This window comes from Bufo bufo, chromosome 7, assembly GCF_905171765.1.
Source record: "Bufo bufo chromosome 7, aBufBuf1.1, whole genome shotgun sequence".
Taxonomy (NCBI): Eukaryota; Metazoa; Chordata; class Amphibia; order Anura; family Bufonidae; genus Bufo; species Bufo bufo.
Genome location: NC_053395.1, coordinates 211,851,554 through 211,866,214, shown reverse-complemented (window position 1 = coordinate 211,866,214; position 14,661 = coordinate 211,851,554). Strand labels below are relative to the sequence as shown.

The 14,661-nt window shown below is 40.4% G+C and overlaps 1 protein-coding gene across 1 annotated transcript in view; it reads right to left on the bottom strand.

The window, feature by feature from the left end:
• LRP1B (LDL receptor related protein 1B) overlaps positions 1–14,661 on the bottom strand; it is a 1,344,280-nt gene that overhangs the window by 931,917 nt on the left and 397,702 nt on the right. The window contains exon 6 of the mRNA XM_040441523.1: positions 8,807–8,935. Within this exon, the coding sequence (XP_040297457.1) occupies positions 8,807–8,935 (129 nt within the window). The remainder of the gene's footprint in view (positions 1–8,806; positions 8,936–14,661) is intronic.

Here is a 14,661-nt window from a genome sequence, read left to right as displayed (position 1 = left end):
ATAACATCTCTGGAAGAACCAGTAATGGGGGGAAAAAAACACTGCATCATTATGCACAAAGCTAAATCAATCCAAGAGGAACATTGGATAAACTGGACGTTGTGTAAACCCTAAACGAGGTCCAGAGTGAAGACAGGTACCCCTAAGATCTATAGAGTCCAGATCCATACGCTTGTGGTGTAGGGTTAGCACTGTTTCTTTGCAGCCAAGAGATCCTGAATATGAATCCAATCAAGGGTAACATCTGCATGAAGTTTGTTCTCCCCAGGTTTGTGTGGGTTTTGTCCTTCACTCCGAATCTATACTGATAGGTTTATTTTGGATTTTAGATTGTGAGTCCTCCATAGGGAATAGGGATCTCCGTACACAGCTGTGCAATATGTTGGCACTATTTAAGTTCAGTACAGGAGGAAAACAACTTCAAAGATTAATCAAATATGGCCTATATCCATAAAGACCAAGGATTAGCATTAGGGATAAGTGAATTTCCCCAAATAAAGAACATAAAAAAGGGGTGAGAGAGAGAGCAAAAAACTTTTTTTTTTTCAAAAAGAGAGAAAGACAAGACAGAAAAAATATGAGTTCTAGGACACTTCAGAGTGTCATATACAAATTTTTAGGGCAATTGTAGAAATTTTGATTCTGGTAAAATTGATTCAGACACAAATTAAATTTCTTGAAAAATTCAATGAATCAGACACAAAATAAATTTCAAGAAGTACAGATGTATCATTGATCTGAAAATAGTGAATAGTTTACATTAAGAATAAAAGCCTTGATCATATACTGTAAGCTTACATTGATTGGTGACTCATTTTAGGTCCCATTTTAAAGGGGTTGGAACCTTTTTGGGTGAGAGGGTTGGCAGAATTCCCCTCCTGGGCAGACCAGTAAAGGAAAGCATACTTACCTGCTCCAGGATGCTGGGTCCTGGCTCCTTTGCTCCCTGGCCTCGGCTGCCTCATTCAGGTTCCCTACTGTCAACATCTGCTTTGACACCTCTGCAGCTCCTCCTGAACTGTTCCTCTTGTGTCATGTCAGTTAGTCACTTGATGCAAGGGGAGCAGGTCACCTATTGGCTGCAGAGGTGCCAAAGCAGATGTTGACAGTAGGGAACCTGAGTGAGGCAGCCGAGGCCAGGGAGCAAAGGAGCCAAGACCCAGCATCCGGGAGCAGGTAAGTGTGCTTTCCTTTGCTGGTATGCCCAGAAGTGACAGTTTGCCTACTCCCTTCCCCCCACATACACACACACCAAAGGTGGACAACTCCTTTAAGGCCACAACCATTTTATCCCATGTTTTTTGGATCACAGTTCTAATAAACCAAGCTTAGATAATCATGAAACCCTGTGGTTTTCAAAATGTGGTTAAGGTACGGATATGGGCTGGTACTAGACCAGGAGATGGATCCTAAAATGTGCCCATTTAATGCAGCTAAAAAATTGGCCCAGTGGGTAGTCCTAGTCTAGAAATAAAGTCTAAAGACCTTTCGTGGTTCTCTAATTATATACATGTAAATGCGTACACCAGACAAAATATAAATGCTCCTCTAGTGCCATCTATGCAGTATATATCTACAATTTAAGTCAATGTCAGACAAATTAAAGAGTCTTGAAACATGATTTGGGATTTCAGCAAAATAGAGACACCCCCCTGTACACAGCTTCTTTGGGTTCTTATCCCTTTTCAGTACAAGGCCGAGTACAAAATAGCAGCATATTCATAGGACCTGTTCTAGGGAGTGGGGGCTCTATTTGGAACCATCTGTCCACAGATGGGTGTCTCTGGCTTGGCTGAATTTCCTAGTCATATTACAATGCATTGGACATTGACTTACCATGTAGAGACAGTTTTATTCCTTCTGGAGGAGAGCTAATTTGAATACTTTTCCCAGGAAGCACTGCCTGTAAGACTCCTAGCTGAATCTCCATCTGGAGAACCAGTATCCCCGCCACCCACCCAATGGTTTCTAGAAAACACTGTAGTCTCATGCACCCATGAATCCTACAGCAATTTCATGTATATTTTTGGTCACGAGCACTCATGAATAGGTGTCTTGTAACTGAAAGGCAAATAAAAAATCATGTCTGAAATGTTACTTTTAAATACATACTGATTCCTTTTTGTACCACTTTTGAATAAAGCATGTTCCTTTCAAGTCATAGGGGTATACAGATTTAATGATCTTTGTGAAGGATATAACATCAGAATTCTCCAGATTGACAGAATCGGGGACAGAGGAAAGTCTTCACTTTTCAAATTTTGTAAAACGCTCTATAAAACTCCTTTCCAAATATATTTCAAGCCACATAAGCCTCTAATGTTGATTATTATAGGAGATGAATCACAAATGAATCACAAATTCAAAGCCCTTATTTTGTTAAATTTCTTAACTGTATATGACAAGAATTTTTACCATTTCAATAATATTCCCTCAGCCTCTAAAGATTATTTTTTTTACATAATATGGACTGTTTGGTTCTTGTGTTTCATACTCATCAGTGGTGCGGTTTTTCTGCCTTAGATGCTAACCATGCTTAGCACTTCACCATGCATGAGAGCTGCCCATTGCATATAAAGAGGAGTGATGCCAAAATAGGGAAGGTAGGAGGTCTAAAAGTGGGAGAGGATTGACCCAAAATACTTTATATAAATGTTTATGAGCTAATTAGCTATCTATATATCTATCTATTTATCTATCTATTTATCTACTGTAGCTCATATCTATCTGTCTATCCATAAACAAAGAGGATTTTATGATGGCTGGTTTCTACCTTCAAATAGTTCAAAGGCATACAGTACCTGGAAAAATAATCTTTGGCAAGGTTGGTTACCTGTGAGAAAACACTAAGCCACATCCTGGTGATTGGGGAGACAATATATAAAGTATAAATCAAGCTTTATTGTAAATGTAATTGGCTTTGTATGGCCCTGAATAATAATAGGGGCTACAGCCCTGCAGTATACAGTTTATCAAGGCACTGATTTATCTATCTATCTATCTATCTATCTATCTATCTATCTATCTATCTATCTATCTATCTATCTATCTCTATCTTACCTACCTTAACTATTGTAGCTTGAGTGATAAAACTTCTTATACTGTATTCTTTAACTAGGTGGATGCAATTTTATTATAAGGGTTCTTCTATTATATGATATTATTGTATATCTCATTTTGAGGTCAAAGAGCAAAAGTTGTGGCACACAGTTTTCACTTTGGTTGTTGCACACTCACTTTATTACTTTTTAAATACATCATCAGTCATCTCATAACAACAAGGACAAGAGCACAATGAAATATATGATCTCTTTGAAAACCAGATCATGATGGAAAAAGTATAGTTTCTTCCTCTTTTCCCTTACAAGTCGCAGAGCATGCTCACAACACTCTCCCATAGAAGTCATAAAGTTGTTTTGTGACAGCTTTATTGTGAAGATAAAGTTCAGAATCTGACAGAACGTGAGCTTCTTATCTATAATATTCAAAAAACTTTCCATCATAAACCAATTGAGCATCACTCATTAAATATTCTTAACTTCATCTATGTCACAATTCTCCCTGTTATGTCACAGAGCATGTTCAAAACTCAATCCCGCAGAAGTCAATGATTTGTTTTCAGACTTCTTTATTGTGAACACAAAGTTCAATATCTGATATATCGGAAAGCTCATATCTATCAAATCGAAAGGACTTTTCAACCAAAACCAGCTAAGTATCTAACAGCATCAATGCTATAATTTCCCTCAAGTTACAGACCATGCACACAACTAGTGTTGAGCAAACCGAGCCTTTGATCATAGATTCAAAGTCAATTTGTTCTAACACTTTGTTTTAATGCTGTATGGAGATCTGTCTCCGTACTGCCTTAAAATGTATTGCCTCAGTAGAGTCTCAGTGGAGTTTCACCTGAAGTCTCATGAGACTTTGGTGAATGAATTTGGTATTCAGTTCTACATCTTTAAAAACATTTCATATTCGGAATCTGAGGTCAGGTTTGGTACCGGCTGGTCCTCGGTACCAAACCCAACTTTGGTTTGCTCATTTGAGATGCTTGTAAAGATGCAGAACTGAGTACCACATTCATACACCGAAGTATCGCGCGACTTCGGGTGAAGCGAATTTAGCCTCCACGGAAGCAATACATTTAAATGCTGTATGGAAACAGGTCTCCGTACAGCATTAAAACAAAGTGTTAAAATGAATCGACTTTGGATCTGTGATCCCAAGATTGATTCTAATCACAACACTAAACCATAGCAGTCATTGAGTTGTTTTCTCACTTTTTGTTATTGTAAACACAAAATTCTGCATCCAACAGATCATGAACTTTCAATCTGCAAAATCCACAAGACTGTCCATCAGAAACCAGCTGAGAATCAATCACCAAAGAACATCAATAGCATCAATGTTATAATTCCCTCTGACATGTCCCATAGCATGCTCCAAACACCAAACCATAGTAGTTTTCTTACTTTATTGTGAACATAAAATTCAACATCTGAGAAATCTTGAACTTCCTGGATCTACAAAATCCATAGGAATTTCCAACATAAGCCGGTTAAAAATCAAGCAACTAATAATATCAATAGCATCAATGTCATAATACCATCTGACATGCCATAGAGCATGCTCACCACACTATCCCATGGAAGCCACTGAGTTGTTTTCTGACTTCATTATAGTGAAATCAAAATTCAGCATCTGACAGATTATGAATGTCCTATCTGGTTCTCAATGGGATCTAATGTAGTTTATTATCGGTCATCAAATAGTGTCAATATGGTAGCAATGGTATAAAGCAAATTTCTAGGCATAAAACGTCTGAACAAAATGCAATGTCAAAGAAAAAGAGGTCAAGTTAATTTATCAACCCAAATCCTTGACACAGCTGAGATGATTAATTAAATATGGCTATTGAAGGCATATTTTAATTGAACTGTAATGTATATCAGGAAAGTAAAGCTATTACGGTGTAAAACTGTTGAACCGCAGCTAATCACTTATTTAAATGGAATATGAATGTAATGTTCAGGTAAGCATTTCTATATTTAAATATATTGGAAGATTTACGTCCATCTGCTGCCTGAAATTCACTTGTGTAAAAAAAAAAAGGAGTAATTTCTTCATGTAGGTTTCGTATCAGTAACATTTTCACTGGAACAACTTGCTCACATAGTTTAGCATATTTAATGCCGAACACCCGTCAATCAAATCAATTCTCAAAGGAAATTCAAGCTTGGAGGCAGATGTAGCAGAACTGAATTTGTCATTTTGGGCTACGTACAAACTGGATAACTGCAGCATTAAAAGATTAAAGCAGCAATTCTCTAGTCAAAATTTCCTATTAAAGTAAAAGAATGTTGCTGTTCTATGGAATACCACTGATATCACATTGTGTGATGTCATCATGACATCGAGCCAGGCAAATAAAAAGTACTCTATTGGTATATGTCTATCTACAAATCTATCTATCTAAAAAAAATGAAAAAGCAGCACACAATAATAGCAGATGCAAAATCCTTCCCGGGACCTGAGACCAAGGTCCTATGTAGATATATTTGAAAAAGGACCGCAGCACTCCAAACTTTGGTGAAAAAAAATGGTCTGGTTAATAAACCATCCATTTTTTTCACCAAAAATTGACCCAGATAACTCTGATAACAAATGTCACAGTGATATCTCGTGCTATCTTGTGACAAAAGCCATTGAAATACATTGAAAGAGTGACATTGTTTACTTAATGTGTCATCCATCAAGTTTAGCTGTCTGCATATCTATCTATCTATCTATCTATCTATCTATCTATCTATCTATCTATCTATCTATCTATCTAATATATATATATATATATATATATATATCTGTCGCCTATCTATCTAACTATCTAATATCTATCTCCTATCTCCTATTTATCTATCTCCTATCTATCTATCTATCTATCTACAGTTGCAAGAAAAAGTATGTGAACCCTTTGGAATGTTATGGATTTCTGCACAAATTGGTCATAAAACGTGATCTGATCTTCATCTAAGTCACAACAATAGACAATCACAGTCTGCTTAAACTAATAACACACAAAGAATTAAATGTTACCATTTTTTTATTGAACACACCATGTAAACATTCACAGTGCAGGTGGAAAAAGTATGTGAACCCTTGGATTTAATAACTGGTTGAACCTCCTTTGGCAGCAATAACTTCAACCAAGCGTTTCCTGTAGTTGCAGATCAGACGTGCACAACGGTCAGGAGTAATTCTTGACCATTCCTCTTTACAGAACTGTTTCAGTTCAGCAATATTCTTGGGATGTCTGGTGTGAATCGCTTTCTTGAGGTCATGCCACAGCATCTCAATCGGGTTGAGGTCAGGACTCTGACTGGGCCACCCCAGAAGGCGTATTTTCTTCATTGTGTTGTTGATTTACTTCTTTGCTTTGGGTCGTTGTCCTGTTGCAACACCCATCTTATGTTGAGCTTCAGCTGGTGGACAGATGGCTTTAAGTTCTCCTGCAAAATGTCTTGATAAACTTGGGAATTAATTTTTCCTTCGATGATAGAAATCCGTCCAGGCCCTGATGCAGCAAACCAGCCCCAAACCATGATGCCCCCACCACCATACTTCACAGTTGGGATGAGGTTTTGATGTTGGTGTGCTGTGCCTCTTTTTCTCCACACATAGTGTTGTGTGTTTCTTCCAAACAACTCAACTTTGGTTTCATCTGTCCACAGAATGTTTTGCCAGTACTGCTGTGGAACATCCAGGTGCTCTTGTGCAAACTGTAAACGTGCAGCATTGTTTTTTTGGACAGCAGTGGCTTCCTCTGTGGTATCCTCACATGAAATACATTCTTGTTTAGTGTTTTACATATCGTAGATTCGCTAACAGGGATGTTAGCTTATGCCAGAGACTTTTGTAAGTCTTTAGCTGACACTCTAGGATTCTTCTTCACCTCATTGAGCAGTCTGTGCTGTGCTCTTGCAGTCATCTTTACAGGACGGCCACTCCTAGGGAGAGTAGCAGCAGTCCTGAACTTTCTCCATTTATAGACAATTTGTCTTACTGTGGACCGATGAACAGCAAGGCTTTAGGAGATACTTTTATAATCCTTTCCAGCTTTATGCAAGTCAACAATTCTTAATCGTAGGTCTTCTGAGAGCTCTTTTGTGCGAGGCATCATTCACATCAGGCAATGTTTCTTGTGAAAAGCAAACCCAGAACTGGTGTGTGTTTTTTATAGGGCAGGGCAGCTGTAACCAACACCTCCAATCTCATCTCATTGATTGGACTCCAGTTGGCTGACACCTCACTCCAATTAGCTCTTGGAGATGTCATTAGTCTAGGGGTTCACATACTTTTTCCACCTGCACTGTGAATGTTTACATGGTGTGTTCAATAAAAACATGGTAACATTTAATTCTTTGTGTGTTATTAGTTTAAGCAGACTGTGATTGTCTATTGTTGTGACTTAGATGAAGATCAGATCATATTTTATGACCAATTTGTGCAGAAATCCATATCATTCCAAAGGGTTCACATACTTTTTCTTGCAACTGTATCTAACTATCTATCTATCTATATATCTATCTATCTATCTCCTATCTATCTATCTATCTATCTATCTATCTATCTATCTATCTATCTATCTATCTATCCATTATCTATCTATCTATCTATCTATCTATCTCATATCTGTCTATCTATCTATCTATTTATTATCTATCTATCGATCTATCTCCTATCTATCTATCTATCTATCTATCTATCTATCTATCTATCGATCTATCTCATATCTATCTGAGTAATCCTGAAGTGGGATCTTTATTTTCTAAGTCTTGGGTTAAAGTTAAAGGCAGTGTATTCCTGAAAATGCTGTAGGTGCAGCAGGAGAAAAGTCTTGGAGGCAACATTTACAAGTAGTGATATAAGATGAAGGTCAATCACCAAATGCAAATAACTAATGTCTAGTATATTCCCATATCAGTTAACAATTGAGATTAGTAGGTATAGATATAGCAAACATTAGCTTCACACAAGTTGTTAAAAACACAATTCCAGCAAACTTTAACTTCAAATTTTAAAGGTATTTAAAGTTTTCTACAGCAGTGTATGTAAAGGGGATGTGTTATAAATGATTTTCACTATAAAGTGTATTCTCATCAATTACTTTAGCTTTCATTTCCCCTTCGATAGTCTTTTTTTTTTTCTACCATATTTACTTCATTTGCAGTTTTCTCTTTTCCCCCGTGCTTAAAACCTACTTCCTGGTTTATCATGTATCTGCTATCCCATCATTCCTTAGGGCAGTGAGATGCCTCCCGACATCAGCAAATCATGTGACACTAAGCACATCCCTTGTTCTTAGCAATGATGCCTCCTGCGTCCTACATTACAAGGCTCCAATGTAGGACGTAACCTACAGCAACTGAATATGAAGACAGATTTGCCACAGGGTGCAATGGGAGTCTAATAACTTTAGAGTAAAGCAGTTGGAAAATTTATATAACAGCGATTTATCTGTTTATATTAGTGGCACAACCCCTTTAACGCGTTAAGTATGAAGTTAATGTTTGCTACATCTTTAAAGATAGATAAACAGATAGATGATTGATAGACAGATAGATATATAATAGATAGATAGATTCCAATAGGAATAAAGTCGGATATAGTTTCTTCTGTCTACCTGTATTTTATATGTAGACTTTATTATATTCATATAAGAATACTATAATTCTGCATGTAAGAAACAACATATTGGACATAAAATACTCAAGATCTTTTATTGCACCCGGTTAGTAGAACTTACCATTTTTTGCTTTGCAAGATCTGTTGTCAGACTGCATGATATACCCCTCTACGCAGCTGCAAGCGTAGGACCCCTGTGTATTTCTACAGGTCTGACTGCAGGATCCGTACAATGTGCACTCATCTACATCTGAAAGAGACAGGACGGAAGGAGATTAGTCATCTATACTCCACATTATTCTTACAAAGGGTGAGCCCAATTATTTACAGTCAAATCAGATAATAAATAATCTAATAATAACGATAAAGACATATGCACATGGTAGACTGATGTTTATTCTTTCTTATGAATCTGATATATTTAATAGGAAAAAACACCTAAAAATAAGCTAGTAGAATAAAACATTGTGATTTATGTATCATTAAATAGAATAGCACCAAAATATTTACACGTTCATGTATCCACCTTTTTTTAATCTAAACTTTTAATTTGTTTGTAAATGGAACACAGTGGCCACCACTAGGGGGAACTTATGAGTTTATTACATGCTTTGTATTCTCAGTAACAGAAAAAAAAAGATATAAGCAGTAAACTTTTAAGCTCCCTCTAGTGGTGACTGCAGGCAGGCAAAATTGCACAATTTAACGCTGTCTATGCAGGAGATTTTGAGCTCTGTGTCGCAAAAAATGCACCTTTATTTACTATAGAGAAAAAGAACAATTTTTTTCCCCACAGAATACCAGATTTAAAACAACATGGTGGAAGAACAATTAAGACAGGTCTTCTTCTAAATACATGTATTTAATAAATTTGGAGCATCTGCTGGTATCCCTGCACTAGAAAAGCAAATCTATGTCTGAAGCAGTATTTTTCTAGTCAAAATGATAGAGATCCCAACCCAAACCACCAGACTAAAGATGAGCAAATTGATTCTTAGGTAATTGGATTCATTCTGAATTTCAGAAAAATTTGTCCGCCAAAGGAATCCAAAGTTTTGGTGATTTATTTCGAACGAAAAAATGTAAAAATTGTGCCCAACATCATTTTAACGTTAGAATTGGTGGGGAAAACCAGGAGGGAGGAAGAAGATGGAGGATCACATGACACTGGGAGGAAGTGGGGGGAAGGGTTTGCCTTGATTGGCTCAGAGGGAGGCAGACAGCCTAATCAGCCAGATAGGGGCAGGATTCAGGAAGGTCTTTTTGCTGAGAACATCAAAGAATGCCATTTTGTGTGTGGGTCTCTATAAGCGTACTATATTGAAAGTGTATGGAGAGCATAAGATATAATTGAGTATATTTTAGGGTTGATCAGGGAAAGCAAATAGAGAGAGTGAGGGATAAGTTACTGTCTCAGGGTACATTCACACTAGCATTTTTCTTTTCCCCTATTGAGTTCCATCCTAGGGGCTCAATACCGGAAAACAACTGATCAGTTTTATCTTAATGCATTCTGAATGGAAAGCAATCCGTTCAGTATGCATCAGGATGTCTTCAGTTCAGTCACTGTTTGCATGCTGCAGTATATTCTCCGTCCAAATTCTGGAACACTTGCCGGAATGCCAGATTTTATTTTACATTGAAATGCATTAATGCCGGATCCAGTCCTAAGTGTTCAGGGAAAAACGGATCTGGTTTTGAGATCTGCGCATCTTGAAAAAGATAAATTCCGGATCCGTTTTTCAGGATGACAACCGGAGAGAGGGATCCACTATTGCAATACATTTGTGAGATAGATCCACAATTTGACATTTCAGTGCATCAAATTTGTGTTAGGGAGCATTCACATCACCGTTTAGTTTTCCGTTCTTCTGATCCATCAGAAAAAGAGAGAAAAAAAAACAGAATCCTATAAAAAAATTTGATCCTGTTGCATCAGTTATCCGTTTGAGCCATTTCCATCTGAGATCCGTTTTTTAGATGGGAGTGCATGCAGTACTTTTTTGTGTTAATCGAGCACCAAAGTGCTCGGGTGCTCGGGTTCTCTGGCTGAACACATCGGGATGTCAATGGGAGAACCCGAGCATTAAACTAGGCCCCCCCTGCTCTGAAGAGGGGAGGGTGCCTGGTTCATAGTAAAAGGTTAGAAATTGATGGAAACACCTCCAAAATGGTTCGGGAACAGCATGGGGAGGATGTCTGGATGCATCTTGGACTCACAGGTCGCTGCTGGGAACGATGTTGTCGAGTAGTACGCCAATTTTACAGACTGACAATAATACGCACAAAACCGAAGGAAATATCGATTTTAGAGGAAAAATTGTTAGGAAACATTCTTTCCTGTATATTTACTTGGTATATAAAGTGCAAGTGCTGCCAAAAATTACACAGAAGAGACACTTTGATACAACCTGTATATCACATAAAGGAGGGCCTCATTCACATTGTGGCACAATAGTTCATTTAGTGGGACTCCTATACTCATAAAGCCTATGCACTAAGTGAAAGGGCTGCCAAAAATTACAAGGAACCGGAACTCCAATACACACTTTGTTACACATAAAGGAGGGCATCATACACAGTCTTGAAAAATTATGATTGATGGCCTGCTGGTGACCCTCAAAAACATTTGGAGCAAGGGCCTGCTGATTTGACCATCTAAAACATTATGGGTGAGGGCCTGCTGCCGCTTTGGTGACTCTAGATAATCTAGATAATCTGTTGGAACTGCTGTGTGTTCCCCTTGTCTCCCCTCCTCGGTTGTCCAAGGAACTACAGACTCTGCAGCCAGTTTTGTCAGATGGAAATGTTTGTAGCAATTTTTCAACAAGGATCTTCTGGTATTGCACTATTTTGCTCGTCCTCTCCACCAGAGGAATGAGAGATGAGAAGTTCTCTTTGTAGTGGGGGTCGAGAAGGGTGAACGACCAGTAATCCGTATTGTCTAAAATGTGTATAACGCGCTGGAAAGGCAGCCTAATATGAAATCAGCCATGTGTGCCAGAGTACCAACAGGCAAGACTTCGCTGTTGTCATCAGGAGGATCACTCTCAATCTCCTCATTCTCTTTCTCCTCTTCGGCCCACCCACGCTGAACAGATGGAATTAAATTTCCATGGGTACTACCCTCTCCTGCTCCTCCTCCTCTTCATCGTACAAATTCGCGCTGAGAATACAAACTCAGGGTGGTCTGGCTATCACCCTGTGTAATGTCTTCCCCCATTTCCACCTCTTCCACATGCAAAGCGTCGTCCTTAATTGTGAGCAGTGAGCGTTTGAGAAGACACAGCAGGAGGATGGTTACATTGATAATAGTGTTTACGCCGCTCACCATCTGTGTTGATTCCTCAAAGTTTATTAAAACCTCACAGAGGTCAAACATTCATGCCCACTCCTCGCTTGTGAATAGCGGAAGCTAACTGGAAAGGTGACGAACATGTAGCAGCTGATATTCCACTACTGTCCTCTGCTGCTCACAAAGCCTGGCCAACATGTGGAACATGGAGTTCCAGTGCGTGCTAACGTCGCACAACAGCCGGTGAGATGGCAATTTCCAGCGCTGCTGTAGCGTTGACAGACTGGCTGAAGCTGTTGATGACTTGCGGAAATGTGCACACACGTGGCGCACCTTCACCATTATCTCAGGCAAATTGGGGTAGGGGAAACCACTGAGTCACTAAGTTTAAGACTTGGGCTAGGCATGGGATGTGTGTGAGTTTGCCGAGCTCCAAAGCCGCCAGCAAGTTACGGCCATTATCAGACACAACCATGCCTGGTTCTAGGTTGAGTGGCGAGAGCCACAGCTCTGTCTGGTCTCTTATCCCCTGCCATAGCTCTTTGCGGCGGTGTGCTGTTTGTTTCGTAAGCATATCAGCTTCAACACGGCCTGTTGTCGCTTCCCCACTGCAGTGCTACACTGCTTCCAGCTACAGACTGATGACTGACTGGTGCTGCACATGGATAATTTGGAGGTGGAAGTAAAGGAGGAGGAGGCGGAAGAGGAGAAGTGGGGGTTGGAGCCACTAACTTGTGGGCTGGCAGAAACCCTGATGGACGTAGGGCCCGCAATCCTTGGCATCGGTAGCACCTGTGCCATCCCAGGATACTACTCTCTCCCAGGACACATAGTGATGTAAAGTGGGCACAGCACACCTTGAAAAATAGTGGCGGCTGGGGACTGTGTAACGTGGGATGGCCACCCACATCAGGCTGCGGAAGGCCTCAGTGTCCACAAGCCTAAATGGCAACATTTCAAGGGCCAGTAATTTGGAAAGCTGCACATTTAGTGCTATGGCCTGTGGGTGGGTGGCTGGGTATTTTCGCTTGCGTTCAAATATCTGGGGTAAGGACATTTGGACGCTGCGCCGGGACATGGAAGTGGATGTGGTCGCTGATGGTGCTTCCAAAGGTCCAGGTGCAGGGCGGGAGGCATACGGGCCTACGTCTTGGACAGGGGATTGGCCAGCACGTAACACAGGGGAAGAGGAGGCAGTGCTGTGACCTGCAGATGCAGATTGTGGACCTAATGTTCGGCCCACCTATTACGGTGCTTTGATGCCATGTGGCGGATCATGCTGGTGGTGGTAAGGTTGCTAGTGTTCACGCCCCGGCTCATTTTTGTATGGCACAAGTTGCAAACTACTATTCATTTGTCTTCCGTACTTTTCTCAAAAAAGCGGCATACCGAAGAACACCTACCCCTTGGCAAGGGAGATTTCCGCAAGGGGGTGCTCCGTGGAACATTTGCGGGCCTGTTTGGTGTGGCCTGCCTTCTCCCTTTTGCCACCCCACTGCGTCTTCCAGCCTGTTGCGGTGCAGCTGATCCCTTCCCCTCTGTACTGCTGTCCTCGCTCGGCTTTCAACCTTCCCAGGTTGGGTCAGTGACTTCATTGTCCACCACCTCCTATTCCACTTCCTCACTCTGCTCATCCTCCTGACTTGTTGACCTAACCAAAACCTCAGTGATTGACAACTGTGTCTCATCCTCTTCATCCACCTCTTGAGACAGTAATTGCCATTGAGTCTCATCATCATCCACCTCATTAAACAGTAATTGCCGTTCCCCACCGTCATCTTCTTGTGATTGTGGATGCTCAAGAGTTTGGGAATCAGGGCACAAGATCTGTCCCTCTTCAAGTGTGCTTGGCAAAAGGGCCAAATCAAGGAATGGCACTGAAAAGAACTCCTCGGAATATCCGAATGTGGGATGACTTGTTTGCCCAGACTCTCCATGGTGGGAGGAAGGAGGATCAGGGTGAGGTTTGGGTTGAGAAGACTCTTGGCTACTTAGACTGGACTTGGTGGAAGACAGGGTGGTGCTTAACCGACTAGAAGCATTATCTGCTGCAATCCAACCCACCACCTGGTCGCACTGGTTTGACTTCAAGAGCGGTGTCCTGCACCACCCTGCAACTGGGACATGAAGCTAGGTATCGTGGATGATTGTTTTTCTTGTGCTCTGGCAGCAGGCACAGTTTCACTGCGCCCAGCGCCACGGCCTCTGCGTGCACCATCAGCATCATGGCCACTTTCCTTACTGCTCGCCTTCTTCATATTAAATGTTATATATGATTGAAAGTCTGTCACACGTACAGTAGCGTAGGATTTGGAAGTGTATGCAAAAACAAATTTAAAAAGGTATTTGGGATGTGGAGACGTCACAAAGGAGATATCCTGCAAATAATGTCAATGCTGTCACCAGCGGCTAATGAAAAATTATAGGGAATATCACAGGTGTTTGGGATGAGGAAACATTATACAGGAGAGGTACCACCGGTAATGTCACTGTCTGCAGCGTCTATGCAAAAAAGCACACTGTATGTCACAGATCAATTTTTGATGTGGCCCTGGTAAGGTCACTGTCAGAAGCGGACACCATCTACGGAAAAAGTACACTGTATGTGCACACGTTACACTGCAGATGTGGCCCTGGTAGTGTCACTGTCAGAAGCGGACACCGTCTTTTGACAAAGTACA